The following is a 15,026-nucleotide window of genomic DNA, read 5'->3' as shown; positions in this document are numbered from 1 at the left end:
AGATTAGTAAACTTTGCGTGGATGGTGGGATAGTGTTCATGGTTTGCATTATCCTTCACACATAGTTTACAGAGCAAAGATCCAATTCTAATAACCGTAAAAATCAAAAGATATTATACATATCTATATTTGAATTACTTGTCAAAGGGTCATTGTCATTCTCTTCAATACCACAAATTTACTTTTCAATAGCATCTTAAATAATGGGAACAGGACAAGAGAGTATTGTGTTTTGCCAAACCTAGTCACATGCAAAAAAAGTAACATAAATAAATGAAAAAATGCCAATAAAAAGAAGAAAAGTCCATGATCATAGTTTATCACATTTGGGGTGGTGTCTACAGGTTTCGGAAGGGATCAGCTTAGGCAGCATGTTGTTGGATCACAATGAAACCACATGACTGACAAAGCCAAGAATGAAAATGTTTATTTCAATGCTTTGACCAAAGAACTCAGAGAAGCCAAAGCTTATTTGTTCAGTATTTAGAAAATTTACCTAGATTCTTGCAGAAATTAACTGGAGATGCAAATGATGCAGCAAACACCTTTAATTACTGTGAATAGCTAAGATCAGGGTTTGTACTCTCATACAGTTCCCATGACAGTCTGGGTATGAGGAACTTGATCTTTTACATCTGTGTCTGTTTGTTCACCCCTAAAGCAGAACAGTGAAGAATGCTGGAGATTACTTCCAGTTGTGCCTCAGCTTTTCAGTATGATCTGCATGCCATAAGTTGTTTATTGCAATGACAACCAAGCCGGTATCTTCTATTTCAAAACCAAATGGAATGGGAATGACGATATATTTGTCTATTGTTTTACTGTCCTCTTTATCTTCCATGAACAGTCCAAACAGTCTTCAATTTGACTGAGTCTTTATAGATAAGTGGAGTTGAAGATACAATGAAAGTTAGCAAGGTTGACACTTTACTCTAAGATTCTTCACAGCACTTTCATATCTCAGTGCTCATCTTCTGTTGGGTAGTTTAGGATTATTTTAGCTTAAAAGTTGGATTTTATTCATAATTCTACAGAGGCCATTAGAATATGCTTAGTTAGAAGCTATATTTTCCTGTTATGCATACTCTAATTGCTTGGATATATTTCAGGCTTAAGCTCCTTCATATATTCATAATTATATAGTATTCATAATCTTATAGAAACCAGGAAAATATACAAAAAGGAAACTATATTTTCTATTATGCATATTCTGTTGGTTTGGATCATCTTTCAAATTTCAGCTTGTTCTTACCTTTATTACATACTTATCAATAGATATTGTTGTGGTTATTAGATATAATATAATACAGAAAAATACTAATTAAAATATCTCAATTGCTTTCAATATAAATTTTAAACTATATTTGTCCCCTAATTCCATCATTGGGAACACTAAAGAAATTCATGTTGTTGAATATCCCTATTATTTGACAACTTTTGATGCCTATTGATGATGAAAATTGAATAATGATGATGCAGTGAACTATTTTAGTTAACAGAAAAATTTACACATCCTAGTAAGGCCCAAAACGAACAAAATGGTACACTTACTACTATTAATATTCAATATAGAAATCCATAGAAACAAAATATTTTTAATGTGTTTAATATCAGGTATAATATAATATTTTTTATGCGTACTATATATAATCACTGTGCATGGGATATAATGTCAGAAAAATAGCAAATGATCAAATAAAATTTATTCTTCATGTTCCTTTAAAAAAGTCTTATTATCCATTATCCACAAGTTGGGAATTATCCATTACTCAATATAAATGAACAAACTAGAACAGAACAAAGTACCTCCTTAAGGAAGATTTTATGCTGTGAACATAAGGAGCATCATCTAAAGATGTTGATTTTGGATGACATTAAGTCATTACCAACTGTGAGAATAGTCACCAAATTACCTGTCAATGGCTTCATCTTGTTGTCACTTGTCTGTATAATCAAAAGATACACTTCAGCACTTGAAAATCCTGGTATTGACATTCAACTGTAAGATTTTTCATCACAGTTTTTCACTTTATTTGACATAATCTCATTTTTCGAAGCACTGCCTTTATGTCTTCATACACTAATGGATTCTCAATTGTGGATGGTATCTATGGAATAACACAAAATGCATAGTTTAGTATATTAATGACAAACATTCCTTATGATTGACGTTTATATAAATCACTGTCCTCTCTCTCTTGATAGTTGGCTATATTTATACCATCATTACATAGTCCCTCACAACAGGTGTAAATACTGCCTTTAAGGCAAAAGATAATCAGAATTCCATTTACATCTATTGTACATGTTAGCCCTGGCTTTATTTTTCTGGTGCCAAATATTAAAACCAAATGCTTTTGCACCTTTCTTAATACAAGCAACAAAGCCTTTTCTGTGCAAATTACTTTAATCCTCTTGGATTTCAGATGTTCTCGTTATCTATTATCTCTGTAATAAACATAACTAGGTAAACCCTAATAACCTTGCTGAAATGTAATAAAAATCACGGTCTTGCAAAGATTATTCAGGGGTTGCTACCCAAACTCTATGATTCCCCCTGTACCCCAGTGAAACCAATCTACCACTTCTCCACTTCTATTTTGAATTAAAATGTGTCCAAATGAATGAAAATTTTACCTAGCAGTATTTTGCAGTTCATATTATTTATTAGGAGCTGTAATAGCATAGCAAATATGTTTTTATTGTAATAAGCTCCAACTCAGATTTTACCCCCCAAATTTAATTATGCAGTTAGCATCATGAATCTACCTTGCAGGTACCTGGATTATTTATAGCTGTTATGCAAGACCCATGATTAGAAACCTTTAGTGTGGCTGAAAATTTCAGCATGGAGAGCAGTAGTTTGCAATCTGTGTGCACTATCACCCTCAATCCATGCTTGGTGGATACCAAAATGCATCGTAACCCTCATCATTAAATAATTTTTATAGGATTTAACATGGCAACCTTTCTTGGGTTCTGTAATAGAAACATTCCAAAATTTTACACCATATATTATTTCAGCTATGCAATCAGTTGAACTACCTAGCCTTCAAGTTCTTCAAGCACTTCAAGCATAGTGATAATAGAAGTGATACAGTAGAAATTGTAAGTATTTTTTCAAAACAGTTTCAACACTATTCTCTGTTATACACCGATTATATCAAAAAGTATTTCCTTAAGTATATTTTATTAAAATATTAACTATATTTTATTTTACTAAATATATTAAATAAAAGTTTAGGAAATATTATTTAACATAATCAGCCTAAAAAGAGGCTGTAAGAAGCTCAATTTATCCTTTCCATTATTCTCTGTTATGTTAAACTGCTGAAATAAAATTCCTCTACACTCATGAGTTGACTAATTTTGTCATAATTGTTGATATATATATATATATATATATATATATATATATATATATATATATATATATATATATATATATGTATATATATATATATATGTATATATATATATATATATATATATATATATATATATATATATATATATATATATATATATATATACATATATATATGTATATTGGTTCATAGAACTGTATCAAAGTACCTATTTTGAATTTATCTATCTATTAGTCTTTGTGTATAGAGGACACCTAATCTTAACATCAATGATATCTGTCTTAGAATATTCTTTTTTGCACTTTCTTTGCATTGTAATGTTGCAAACTGTGAATTTGTATCAAAGATAAAGATCAAGCAAAATAACGAAAAGAGAAAGAAGACAAAAGGAGTTTTTGCAGTTTTCCACATTCTTCGTTAAAATATGAAGAAATTCTTTCATTCGCCATGAATAAATTCCACCATATCAGCTCAGAAACATTGCCGCTAGTACAGATTTTCTTCTCCAAGTTTAATTACTAGAGGCAACCTTCAATCTCAGCTCTGTGTTTATTGATGTGATGTCTCACAAGTTCACTGACATCTTCAAGCTTCCCTTCCACCAAAACATGTCGAACATTATATTAACACTTAGTCAATAATCTATTGCATGCAATAATTCTTTTCTAGCCTATCAGCTAGGTGATTTAATTTCTTATTCCTTGAAAGCATACCTGCACTAACTTTGTTCTTCAATTTTTGCACCGTCATATCTCTTTCATTAGGCCGAGCACTTTGACTGAGATCCATTTGCTTTATGTAGATTTCTTCTACTCCATAGTTCACTCTGCCATTACAATATTCCATGTATTTCATTTTTTGTTATTTTTCCTTGATTGATTCTGAATTGTGTGATTTTAAACCTGTTTTTGATGACCAAAGGAATGCCACCATTGGTTTGGTTTTCCCCAATCTTTACACCTGCCATAAGACCTTTATTGTTTTCTTCAACTTCTTTTATTCAAGTTGGCATTTTATTAAAACTAAATTGATGAGGCTATCATTGAGTGCAACCTTCCAAATTTATAGGCCTTATTTTATTCATAAAACCTCTGATTTACAAGGGTATAGTTAATTTTATATCTTCTTAAGTTTCCAGGCATATTCAAAGCGTATCTTCTTAATAAATGATTTTGGAAGTATTATTTACCAATAATTTTTGCTATTTACAGATATTTTGTGGGTTTTCTATTCTATTATTTAATTTCACTATTCTATACCTTCTTACTGTTTTCCCTTCATGGCTCTTTCTCCAATCATATATTACACTTCAGTGTCCAAGGATAATTAGATTGTATCTCTTTACATTTTCATCTCTTCAAAATTCTATCTTTCACATTCACATTTTTATCATTATTTTAGTCTGCCTATGACTTGATAACCTGTTACTCTATGATATTTGTGACTTTATTTATCATATTGTTCAGTCAGTCTGGCATGTACATAGAACATAGTCATAAAAATATGCAGAAAATAGAATTAGAACAATAAATGAAAATACACCCTTCAATTAAATATAGTAGTTGAACCAATATAAAATTTAGAAAAATACACTGAAACACTTCATGCATCGGCTTACATGCAACACAGCTCACACTCACAAATTATGATTCATAAACTCATCCATACTGCAGTTGCACTTGATTATTAGTACTTTTAAAGTTGTTTCAAACCTATTTACAGAGGATTTATTTTTTTTATTCATTGAAGATTTGTTAAAAATAAGTGAAGGAGAGTGATGAAGACCTTTCTTAGATTCAGCACAAGGCTGCTGAATCAAATATATATTGTCTCTACCATGAGTGAAGTGACAATTCATGAATGAGTTAGGCAAAAATAAACATGGATTGTTTTTACAAGCAACACATAGTAAAAATATATATGCATGGTAGGGTCATTATTTTAAATTTATAAAAAAGTGGCCTTCCAGGAGTTCTGATGGATATTTAAGCCATATCTTTCAAAGGAGAACTTTTTATGACCTTAAGCCATAGCTTCAAAAGATGTTTTATACTTTCATTGGTATTCACTGGAACATTATTCCATAATTTTGCAAGAAGTTTTTAACCCTGGAACTACACATTTAGCTCTAGTTCAATTTAGCAATCAGTGTGAATTTTTCAGTAGTGCCACTCCAGAACCCACCTACAGGTCATTCAATATTTTAAAACTGAAGTTTTAAAAAGTTCTCCATCTTATGCCCTATAATTTCAGCATCATAATTTCATTAAACCATATATGTCCCCTCAAAGTAAGGAGATGGGTAAAATGCTAATATTAGTATACGCATAATATGATTACCTTGAGGGGAAGACCACGAGCCATTCTTGCAATGCTCCTTCGAGGAATTTTTCCAGAACGGGTTTTCGGCAGAGCAGGTACTGGGAATGCTAAACGAAAGGCAGCAATAGGGCCCACCAACTCTCTCACCATATTAATCAAATTATGGGAAACTCGTTGTGCTGCATCTTCATTACTCTCTCCATTCCTTAGCCAAACTTTTAATACAAACAAAAAATTTATCAAATTCAAATTCCTTCATAATTGGGATAATTTTTACTTTTTGGGTTATTTTCCTAGATAGATACAAGCTGCATATATAAAGTATATGTATACATCAATCCAAATGTTTCCTTATTTTTTACTTTTGAATAATGATGATTGTAATGGACTCTAACATTTTGAATTTTGACTTTCCTGGAAATTATGTACACTTAACTCCACACTTCATTCTCAGAGTGGCTACACTTTATTCCCCTCAGGTCTTTAATCATATTTTGCAGGGTTAATAATTCTCTAATTTTGACAGAATTGTCGTTACAAGCATATTTTGGCTTCACTCACCCATCATCGTGTTTGATGATGCCTCTGAGAAGCCAAAATGGGTTGAAAAATAATGTTAATGTTAAAAATGGAAAAGTGCAAAATTATTTACCCTTCAAAATGAATATCTGCCACTCAGTCATGCCTAGTAACATGAAGAAAATTTATCCTATTTAATTCTTGCATGCATAGAAATGAAGAACCATGGAATATTTGTTAGGCAACATTGAGATACTTACTGGGGGTTGGAACATATAGGCACAGTGGCACTTCTCCTTTGGTGCAGTCAGGAATGCCAACTACAAGTGCATCACCAACATCAGGATGTTGAAGCGCAACAGCTTCAATGGCAGCTGCTGAAAGTCTGTGTCCAGCGACGCTTACTACATCGTCCCTCCCTTCCAGTCACAACTATCCATCCATTAGAGCTCTTTGCATCTGGAAATACATATCCTGCATCCATGGTGTCATAATAACCCTGGAAATAAATGTTTTGTTCATTAAATAATTCACCATAAATATTTACTGCCTGTGTTTTTACTTAACAACACAGATGATACAAATAACTTAACTGTTGGTTGCCTCCACTAATAATTACTATGCAGATGATTTGAACCTTTCCATGGATAAACTGTATGATACCTTAGTGCTTCACAGATGAGGGAGTTGCACAACAAGAAAACGAAAAATATAGTAGATAATTGTCAGTAGAGCCATACATTTCAAGCCACTTTTAAGGTATCAATGGGATATTAGGTGGTCCTTGGTGCTTTTCTATGCGAAAAGCAGTTCAATGACCTCATTCTGATACAATTCATGTAGTTTATAAAAAGCGCCTATTTATCTACTATTTTTAAGCCAAAAGAGTTCATTTAAAAATTGTGGCATTAGGTACGTCATTTCTAATTTATATACTCTGTTCAAGAAGCAAAATGAACTTTACATGACCTATGAAAAATTATAATGGAATCATGGGTATGGCGATTTTATTTCATGATACTTATTTGAATTGTGGAAATGTAAAAACAGCGTTTACTCTAGCACAGTAAATTTTTCAGCATTAACTGTAGTTATAAGCCAATAAATAAAAAAATGATAGATTAAAATCTGCAGAACTCTTCATTTTAAGGTAGAATCCACTCCTTTGCATTTTTCAATTGTATTTCAAACTTGATGTTCATCATATGTAGCTTGCAGTCTGCATTTGGAAGTTGTTTGTGTACTACACTATAGAATTAACGATCATGAAAACCTGATGATTCATTTTTACATATATATTTTTTGTGTTAAATTTTAGTTTTACAATACTTATTCTACAAACAATCGTAGTGTAATATTCAAGAAACAAAAATATATCATTTAGGTTTCCAGGAGATCCACCTTCTGGAAATGCATGGAATCCCTGTAGAGCTAAAAGAGACATTCATGCATTATTTTGTCATATTCAAGTCTCTTCCTATTGATTTAGCCTGCCTTAACAGTATATTCTAATTAGAAAACATATGTGATATCAATAATTTGCAGTTCAGGGTACCTGAGTTCTCTGACATATATGTACATATGTTTACACTTCATGCATAATCATTCAAGCATTCTTAAGCTCTTCAGTGGATGTTGCCGTCACAAAATTTCCCTCCAAGCACACTCACAAATCTTACCATTAACAGGTATCTGACATAACAGGAGATGACATACCTTGAGTAAGCATTTAAATCATTTCAGGCACATAACTGAGGGTTGTGAAGGCAATATACAGAGGCGTAAACTGTCTGGGGTTCCTCTCCCCATGCGGGCATAATCTTCAAAATCCAAAAGAGGATTATACGCATTATGAGCAATGCTCCTTGCAATGCACCATGTAAACCTCTCTTCAAAAGACTTGGTTTATTACCAGTACCTTGCATATATATATTTAATGTCATCTTACATGCAAAGGGTAATATTTCCCATTACAAGTCCAACCACAATTACCATAGTCACTACACAAGGACCTGCAATGACCTGCACCAACCATTTGTCAGGACATACAATACTGCCCATGGGCCCAAAGCAATGGGCTTAAGGTTATTCAATAAACTTCCCCATGAAATGAAATATGAAACAAAAGTACCTGTTTTCAAGAAAAAGCTGTTTAACCTTTTAAAAAATAATATGTTCTATTCTGTAAATGAATACCTTGAATTGTCGCAATGCATCAATTCCGGCTTAAACAATTGATATGTAATTATACTAGTGTATTGGTATGTATATATATATATATATATTTATATATTGTATCTCTTCTATTGTGAAATTGTGAAAATTATATTTGATGTGTCCTATATTTGTGTATGTATGAATATGCAACAAATCTCCGGACAAATAAATGTATTATTATTATTATTATTATTATTATTATTATTATTATTATTATTATTAATGTGATGATGACCCCAAGAAGTAAAGTGATTAGTTGAGAAGCAATGTTTCAATCAGCAGAAGGTGCAATGGGCTCAATGTGACTTTTTGCTTGACAAACCTAATTGGACTAACAGGAGGAATAATATCACTATTTAGAGTGCCTGCGGTTCTATGTTACTTTGCTTGTCTTAAAAAGGAATATCATAAGTAAACACAACACTATACTTACAGGAAATGTTGAAAAGTAGAGAAATTTAAATTTTTCTGGATTCTTGTACAGGGTTGAAAGAGTTCCGGGAGGTAGAGGAAGACGAGCAGCAATACGTCCTTCTTCTCCTACAGCAGCTTCACTTCCATCATCCCGTAAAATTCGCACTGAGGAGATGCAGAAGTATACATTTTATGCCATCAATTAGACTTAAAGAAAATGATCACAAGATTTATCTCAGTAGTAAGTGATTATCAGCAACTGACTGACTGATTTGGAACTAATTTCAATGCCACCAGCATGTGGGTGGCTGGGGTGTTGGCTTCAGTTCTTATTGATAGTTACACTCATGAACAAAGATTATAGATAATAATTTAACAGAAACTAATATCTATGGCAATTTTTTGTGTGTATATATTTATGCATTCATTCGTGCATTATTTTATTGAGTGCATAGGATAGCCAATACACCATGCCTAGGAAACGGGTGATATGTATTTGAAATACCTTCTTTAAAACAAAACAGCAATATCTCTGATGAATTCTGTTTTTAGAAATATTTTTCAGTCTGTTTCATCGTTTTTTGACATTGTGTGCGTCAATTACTAGAACAACATTTTGTTTCATCATGTAAGATTGTGAAAGTAAAAACTCAATAGTCTGCATATTTCCAAGTATAATGTTTTGGAAGTTAACAGTACCTATGGAGAACTAATACTTTGTGCCTATTTTTCTTCAGATTTTGTTTTCATTACATATGTTGTGAATTCTAAGAATTTGTGTAATAACTATCATTAGCTCAAAATAAATACTTGAAAACAAGTTATGTATCTCAGTCAATGAACATTTAGAAAATAAAGTATCAGTGTAACTTTCCTGTTTGCTGTTTTCTGTTTACTTGTATATTTTTTGGCACCTGAATTACTTTTGATCTATATGTTTCTCATATTGATTTTTGATGTTCCTTAGCTTGTCTTTAATTCTGTGATACTTGGACAAATGAAATATTATTATGGGAAAACTTGTTGAATGGGCATATTTTGCCTCATAACACGAGCAAAGGCATCACATGAAGGTCACAGATATGGATACTGACTGAGAACTTGCAGATTTTTTGGTGTCAGTTGCAACATCTGGCCAAAGGACTCCTATTATAGATTTGTAGAGTTTTAAAGTCTTGATATCCCTATGTGATACTATACTGATTAGCTTCTCAAGGAAATGAGACTGTTTTACAGATATGGCATAATACACAGTAACAAATTGCTAGGTGTTTCAAATGAATATTATACACTCCAGTCCTTTTTTGCATGGGTTATGCAAATATTAAGACAATTATGCCTCTTTATGAAAATACAGCTACTGTTCCTCATGATCTTCTAATATGAAATTAGCTATATTGCTCATTTCTTTTGAAAGCAATAGTGAGATATTCAAGGGAAACACAGATGATTTGTATGCATCAAATATCCAATGTGCATTAGTCTTGAGGTCCCTCTCATGGGCTACGTACAACCTTGACGTTGTGGAAGAACATGTGGATGCCTTTGACCTGTAGTGCTAAACTGGTATGGGCCATGTTAATTGCTCCTGGCTTTATACATATGATATGCCAAAGGGTAGGAGCCAGAGGATAGGTAGTCCATGACAATCTATTCCTCCGTGATGTGGCTACAAAGGTATCTGATCCCTGAGTGGTGACATTTTAAATGATGGTATTACACTGTAATGCTATTGATGAAGGCAATGGAAAACTATCTCAATTATCTTTCAGATGACAAAATGGATGGAAACTAGTAGAAAATGGATCATGGTAACTCCAGGACTAAGGTTACTGGGCAGGGTGTCAACCTGGCAGTATGACAGAAAAGACCTTTAGGGGTCGTCATCATACAAAATCCTTGCACAAGTTTGCTGAAACCAATGGAAAAGAAAATTCTGAAGAGGATTGCAATGACTACGTTAGGAACTTGGAATTTTTGAACAAATTTAGTGAGGTCAGTGAAGCTACACAAAATCAATAGAAATGAAGAAAGAAGGTTAATTTGTCTAGTTTGTGTAAGTTGAGGTGGAGGGAGAGTGGGGATTCCTGGAGTGACAGCTACATTGATATTTCTAGTGGGAGATAGAAGAGTAAACGCAGAGTGGCCATAATGCTGAATAAGAAACTAGGGAAAAGGGTCGTTTAGAAAGAGCAAGTGAGTGACAGAATATAATTGATAGAAATTCAAGCACCCACCCATGTAGAGATTATCCAAGTTTACATGCTGGCATTTTGTGCAATCAATCTTCAATTGTGAAGATGCTAGAAAGAATGTACCTAATAGTAATGAAGGTTTGGAATAAGGCGGTAGGTAATGGGATGGATGGGAGAGAAGAAGGAGAAAATAGCTTAGGAATTCTAAAGTATTGTGGAGAGAAAGCAGTTGAGTTCTGCAGAAGGTGGGGTTCAATAGTAACTAACAACTGGTTTACACGCATAGGTACACATGGGAGATACTGAGAGAAACAGGTAGATTTATCTTGATTCCACATAAATTTAGAAAGTGTCATCAACTCACACAGCTTCCTGAATGTGGATATGGGTCACAATATGGCTGTGATGAAATACAAATCCAAAAAGATTAGGATTATTACCATAAAATTAAAAAGATATTAGGATCGGTAGGATAGTGCCAAAATCGAATCTTGAAGGTTTAATGGGAGCAAAGAGAAAGGAGTTCAAGAAAAACTTAGTAAATATCTGAGGATAGGGAAAAAAGTTGGGGAAAGGAGAGTGAATTATAAAGAACAACTTACAAGGAGAAGCGAAGAAGAAATATAAATGGTTGATAATAAGAGAATTAAAAAGCTTTAATGTCAAGGGAGAGATGCTCGTGAGGGTGGATGAAAAGAGAAAATTAAAGAACACAGAACACATTAACATAGAAATGAGAAGAGTGCACAGAGAGCAAAACAATAAACTTATGTGAGTAACTAAAAGGGCCTCAGAAATGTGAGGCAAATATCAGTGCAAGGGTATGGAGAAGTTTTAGAACAAAAAAAAGTAGAAGCACTACATAAAAAGGCAAGAGAATTGTTTGATTATAGCAAGGGAAGAATTATTCCTGAGATAAGGGATAATACAGGAAAATCATTAATACATCCAGAAGCAATTCAGGGAAGGTGGAAATATTCATAAAAGAGTTCTATAAAAAATATACCAGACCAACCTGTGTAGAAATAGAAAGGGCATGGGACCTAGATGAGAATAGCTAGGGTACAGTTATACTAGACAGTGAGATAGAAAAAGCACTATGGGAGAGACGAAGTAGGACAAGGCAGAAGGAGTTGATAATGTGGAATTACTAAAGGGTTTAGGGAAAATCAGAAGAAAGAGTTTAATGAGACTGATACCCAATATGTATGAGGAAGGAATATTGCCGGAAGATTTCTATTGATCAATGTTGCACCCTATTCCAAATAAGTATAAAGCAGTAATATGCGAGGATTATAGGGGATGATGCAGCAAAGGTAGTTCTAAGAATCCTAAATAGATGGTTGTAAGATAGTTCAAACAACTATTTAGGTGAAAATCAGTCACAGTTTAGAAAGTGCAGATGATCTCATGCAATTGTTGCAATGAGAACACTAGTAGAAAGGAACTGAGAATGTAATTTGAATGACTTTGTATGCTTCATGGATATTGAGAGGGCATTTGAACCTGTGGAGTGGGAGAGGTTGATGGGAATATGGTGATATATAGAAGTAGACTATAGAAATAGGTGACCTTATTGAATCTTGTACATGAATCAGATGACATAATTAAAGGTAGCAGAGTGCGAATTGTACTGGGAAGTGATAGACAGGGGAGTGAGACAGGGCTGCCCATTATTACTTGTACTTATGGGCATATTCCATCAGGAGATGCTGGCGAGAAGAGGTTGTCATTATGTGCATGAGGATAGGGCACTGTGCCCTCATTCATGTGTATCTCTTCATGGAAGAGAAATCAAACAATGGTGCAAGGTCTGCAATTCTATTCTGACTGTTCACCACTTTCAGACTATGTGTAAAAAATACAAGGCAGTACACTAATCTCTAAGTAATATGGGAGACATTAAAATTATCCTTGATGATAACTCTGAAGCGGTATCCAGAATATTTTGTTTTTGAAGGAAGCAAGTTTGTGCCTGATTTGACATGTGTTTTTGATAAATAAGTTTATTATTATTGATAAAGTATTGTGATAAAAGTATATTATTTTTATTAGGTAATCTACCGGTTAAGGTAGGTTTTTGGATGGCCATAATTACTAATTAAATAATTATAAAAGTATAATACACTCAAAAATAATGCCACATGAAAAGGTTTAGGGAGGTATTTCATCGTAGTTTTACCTTCAATGGTAAAGTGTACTTAAACATTCCCCATTTTGAATGCTAATTGATGCCTAAATATTTGTATGGCTCTTTTAAAAACTGTGGATGCCAGGTGTTCTATTTATTCCCAGCATGCCCTCAATTCAAGAATATCTGAGGATGGCTGTGCAGAATTTAGATCTCTGTCTGTAATTTCCCATGCAGTGAACAAGTGTGTTTGCGTACCTATATAGGTAGAGGTACATGTGAGTCTGTGCATATGAATAATAAATTGCCCTCCATTAGGGATAGAACTTCCCACTTTTGTCCTACATTTCCAATGCTCATGTTCCACGTTTAATCTGAAAGATCTGATCTGACACCTATTCATGACTGATTTTGGTGAACATTTCAGTAGGTGTACACTCAAATTTTCAGTGAGGCTTAACCCACATCCACAGAAATAAAATAAATGCATATAATTAATATTAAAATCACAAAATTATTAAAAAATATATATTCTTATTGTCTTCCCTATGAAAGAAACTCACAGTCAAATCCAGGACAAGACTTGCCAGTTGAAAGACCTGGAGGATCATTTGGAGAATGGCCGAGTCCTAAGAAGGTAGCAGTGATAGAATGTCCAGTTTCTGTCTGCCACCAATGATTTACAACACCAACCTATAGAAAAGTAAGTGAATTAAGCATGTGTACCTCGCATATATCACTAGTCAAGGTAAATTGAACATTAAATTTACTAAATAATAATGCCGTATAATCATTATACAGGATAAACATAATTCATTAGATACTTGAGAAATTTATTCCTGTAGAACGTTTAAGACTTTTATGAAATTAATCTCTAAGTCCATACAGTAGCATCTAAGGGAAGTTCAATAAGACCCTTAATCATGCATTTATCTTCAGTGACTAAATAAGGTTAATGATAAAATCTTATGCCATCAAGGGTATGGGTATTCGGAGCACCAGCCATTTGCAATACCAAGCCATTTGTGTTGTGCATCAACAGCTTTGGCTGAAGAGCTTCTAGCATTAAATACAAGGTTATATGCTCAGTCCAGAGCTGTATCACAATTATTATGAAGCACATTGGTGAAAGAATCAGAGTGGCAACAAAGACATTCAAATTATTTTTAATGAAAGTTGGAAGTCACACTTGTTGTTAAAACTACATTTAAATTAAAATGAGTAAAGAAGTTAAAAATAGAAGCAATAATTTAGAAAAACTTGAGATTTTTTCAATTTTTTTTATCAAATATCAAACCATAAAAAATCATGTGTATTTTTACATAATACAAGAAAAGTCGCATATTTAGCAAATACTTAGATATTTTGTAGTATTTCATCCATGAAACATTTATGGATCTTGCTATCAAAATACAGTATGTGTGGAAAAACCCTAATAAATCTGAAGATGAACACTATAAAGGATTTGAAAACACCAGGATGAAAATTTTCAAATACTCATTAAAAAACTACAGGGTACCTGTGATAATTGCACGATAATAAATGACAGCAAATGGAATAGCATCATACAAGAATTAATTAATACAAAAAATCAACAAACAAATTTCAATTTAACTGGCAGAATTAATATCTTTTGAAGTAGGCAAGGATATGTTTACTTAAAATTGGTATAAATTAGAATTCAGCCCTCATTATGCTTACTTTAAATGTTCTTTCTGCCCAAGTTTTTGTGCTTTGATCCAAACTCTCACCAGCTACAAATATGGTTTTTAACCTGCAAGTAACATGATATGTAATTACTCTATTCATTGTACCTCTAGAAGATAATAAGTAAAATAGTTTCATACCTCACTGGGTGGC

General features: G+C 33.0%; 1 protein-coding gene across 1 annotated transcript in view; it reads right to left on the bottom strand.

The window, feature by feature from the left end:
- Nucleotides 1–1,829: 1,829 nt before the first annotated feature.
- Nucleotides 1,830–15,026, bottom strand: part of LOC139690059 (acyl-CoA synthetase short-chain family member 3, mitochondrial) — a 28,103-nt gene continuing 14,906 nt past the window's right edge. Inside the window, 7 exon segments of the mRNA XM_071587256.1 lie at nucleotides 1,830–2,108; nucleotides 5,709–5,875; nucleotides 6,470–6,623; nucleotides 6,625–6,708; nucleotides 8,860–9,005; nucleotides 13,730–13,859; nucleotides 14,868–14,940. Coding sequence (XP_071443357.1) covers nucleotides 2,025–2,108; nucleotides 5,709–5,875; nucleotides 6,470–6,623; nucleotides 6,625–6,708; nucleotides 8,860–9,005; nucleotides 13,730–13,859; nucleotides 14,868–14,940 — 838 coding nt within the window. The 3' untranslated portion in view covers nucleotides 1,830–2,024.

This window comes from Hetaerina americana, unplaced genomic scaffold (assembly GCF_022747635.1).
Source record: "Hetaerina americana unplaced genomic scaffold, ioHetAmer1.1.p SCAF_3, whole genome shotgun sequence".
Taxonomy (NCBI): Eukaryota; Metazoa; Arthropoda; class Insecta; order Odonata; family Calopterygidae; genus Hetaerina; species Hetaerina americana.
Note: the sequence above shows the minus strand (reverse complement) of the source record. Positions and strands in the feature narration are given on the sequence as shown.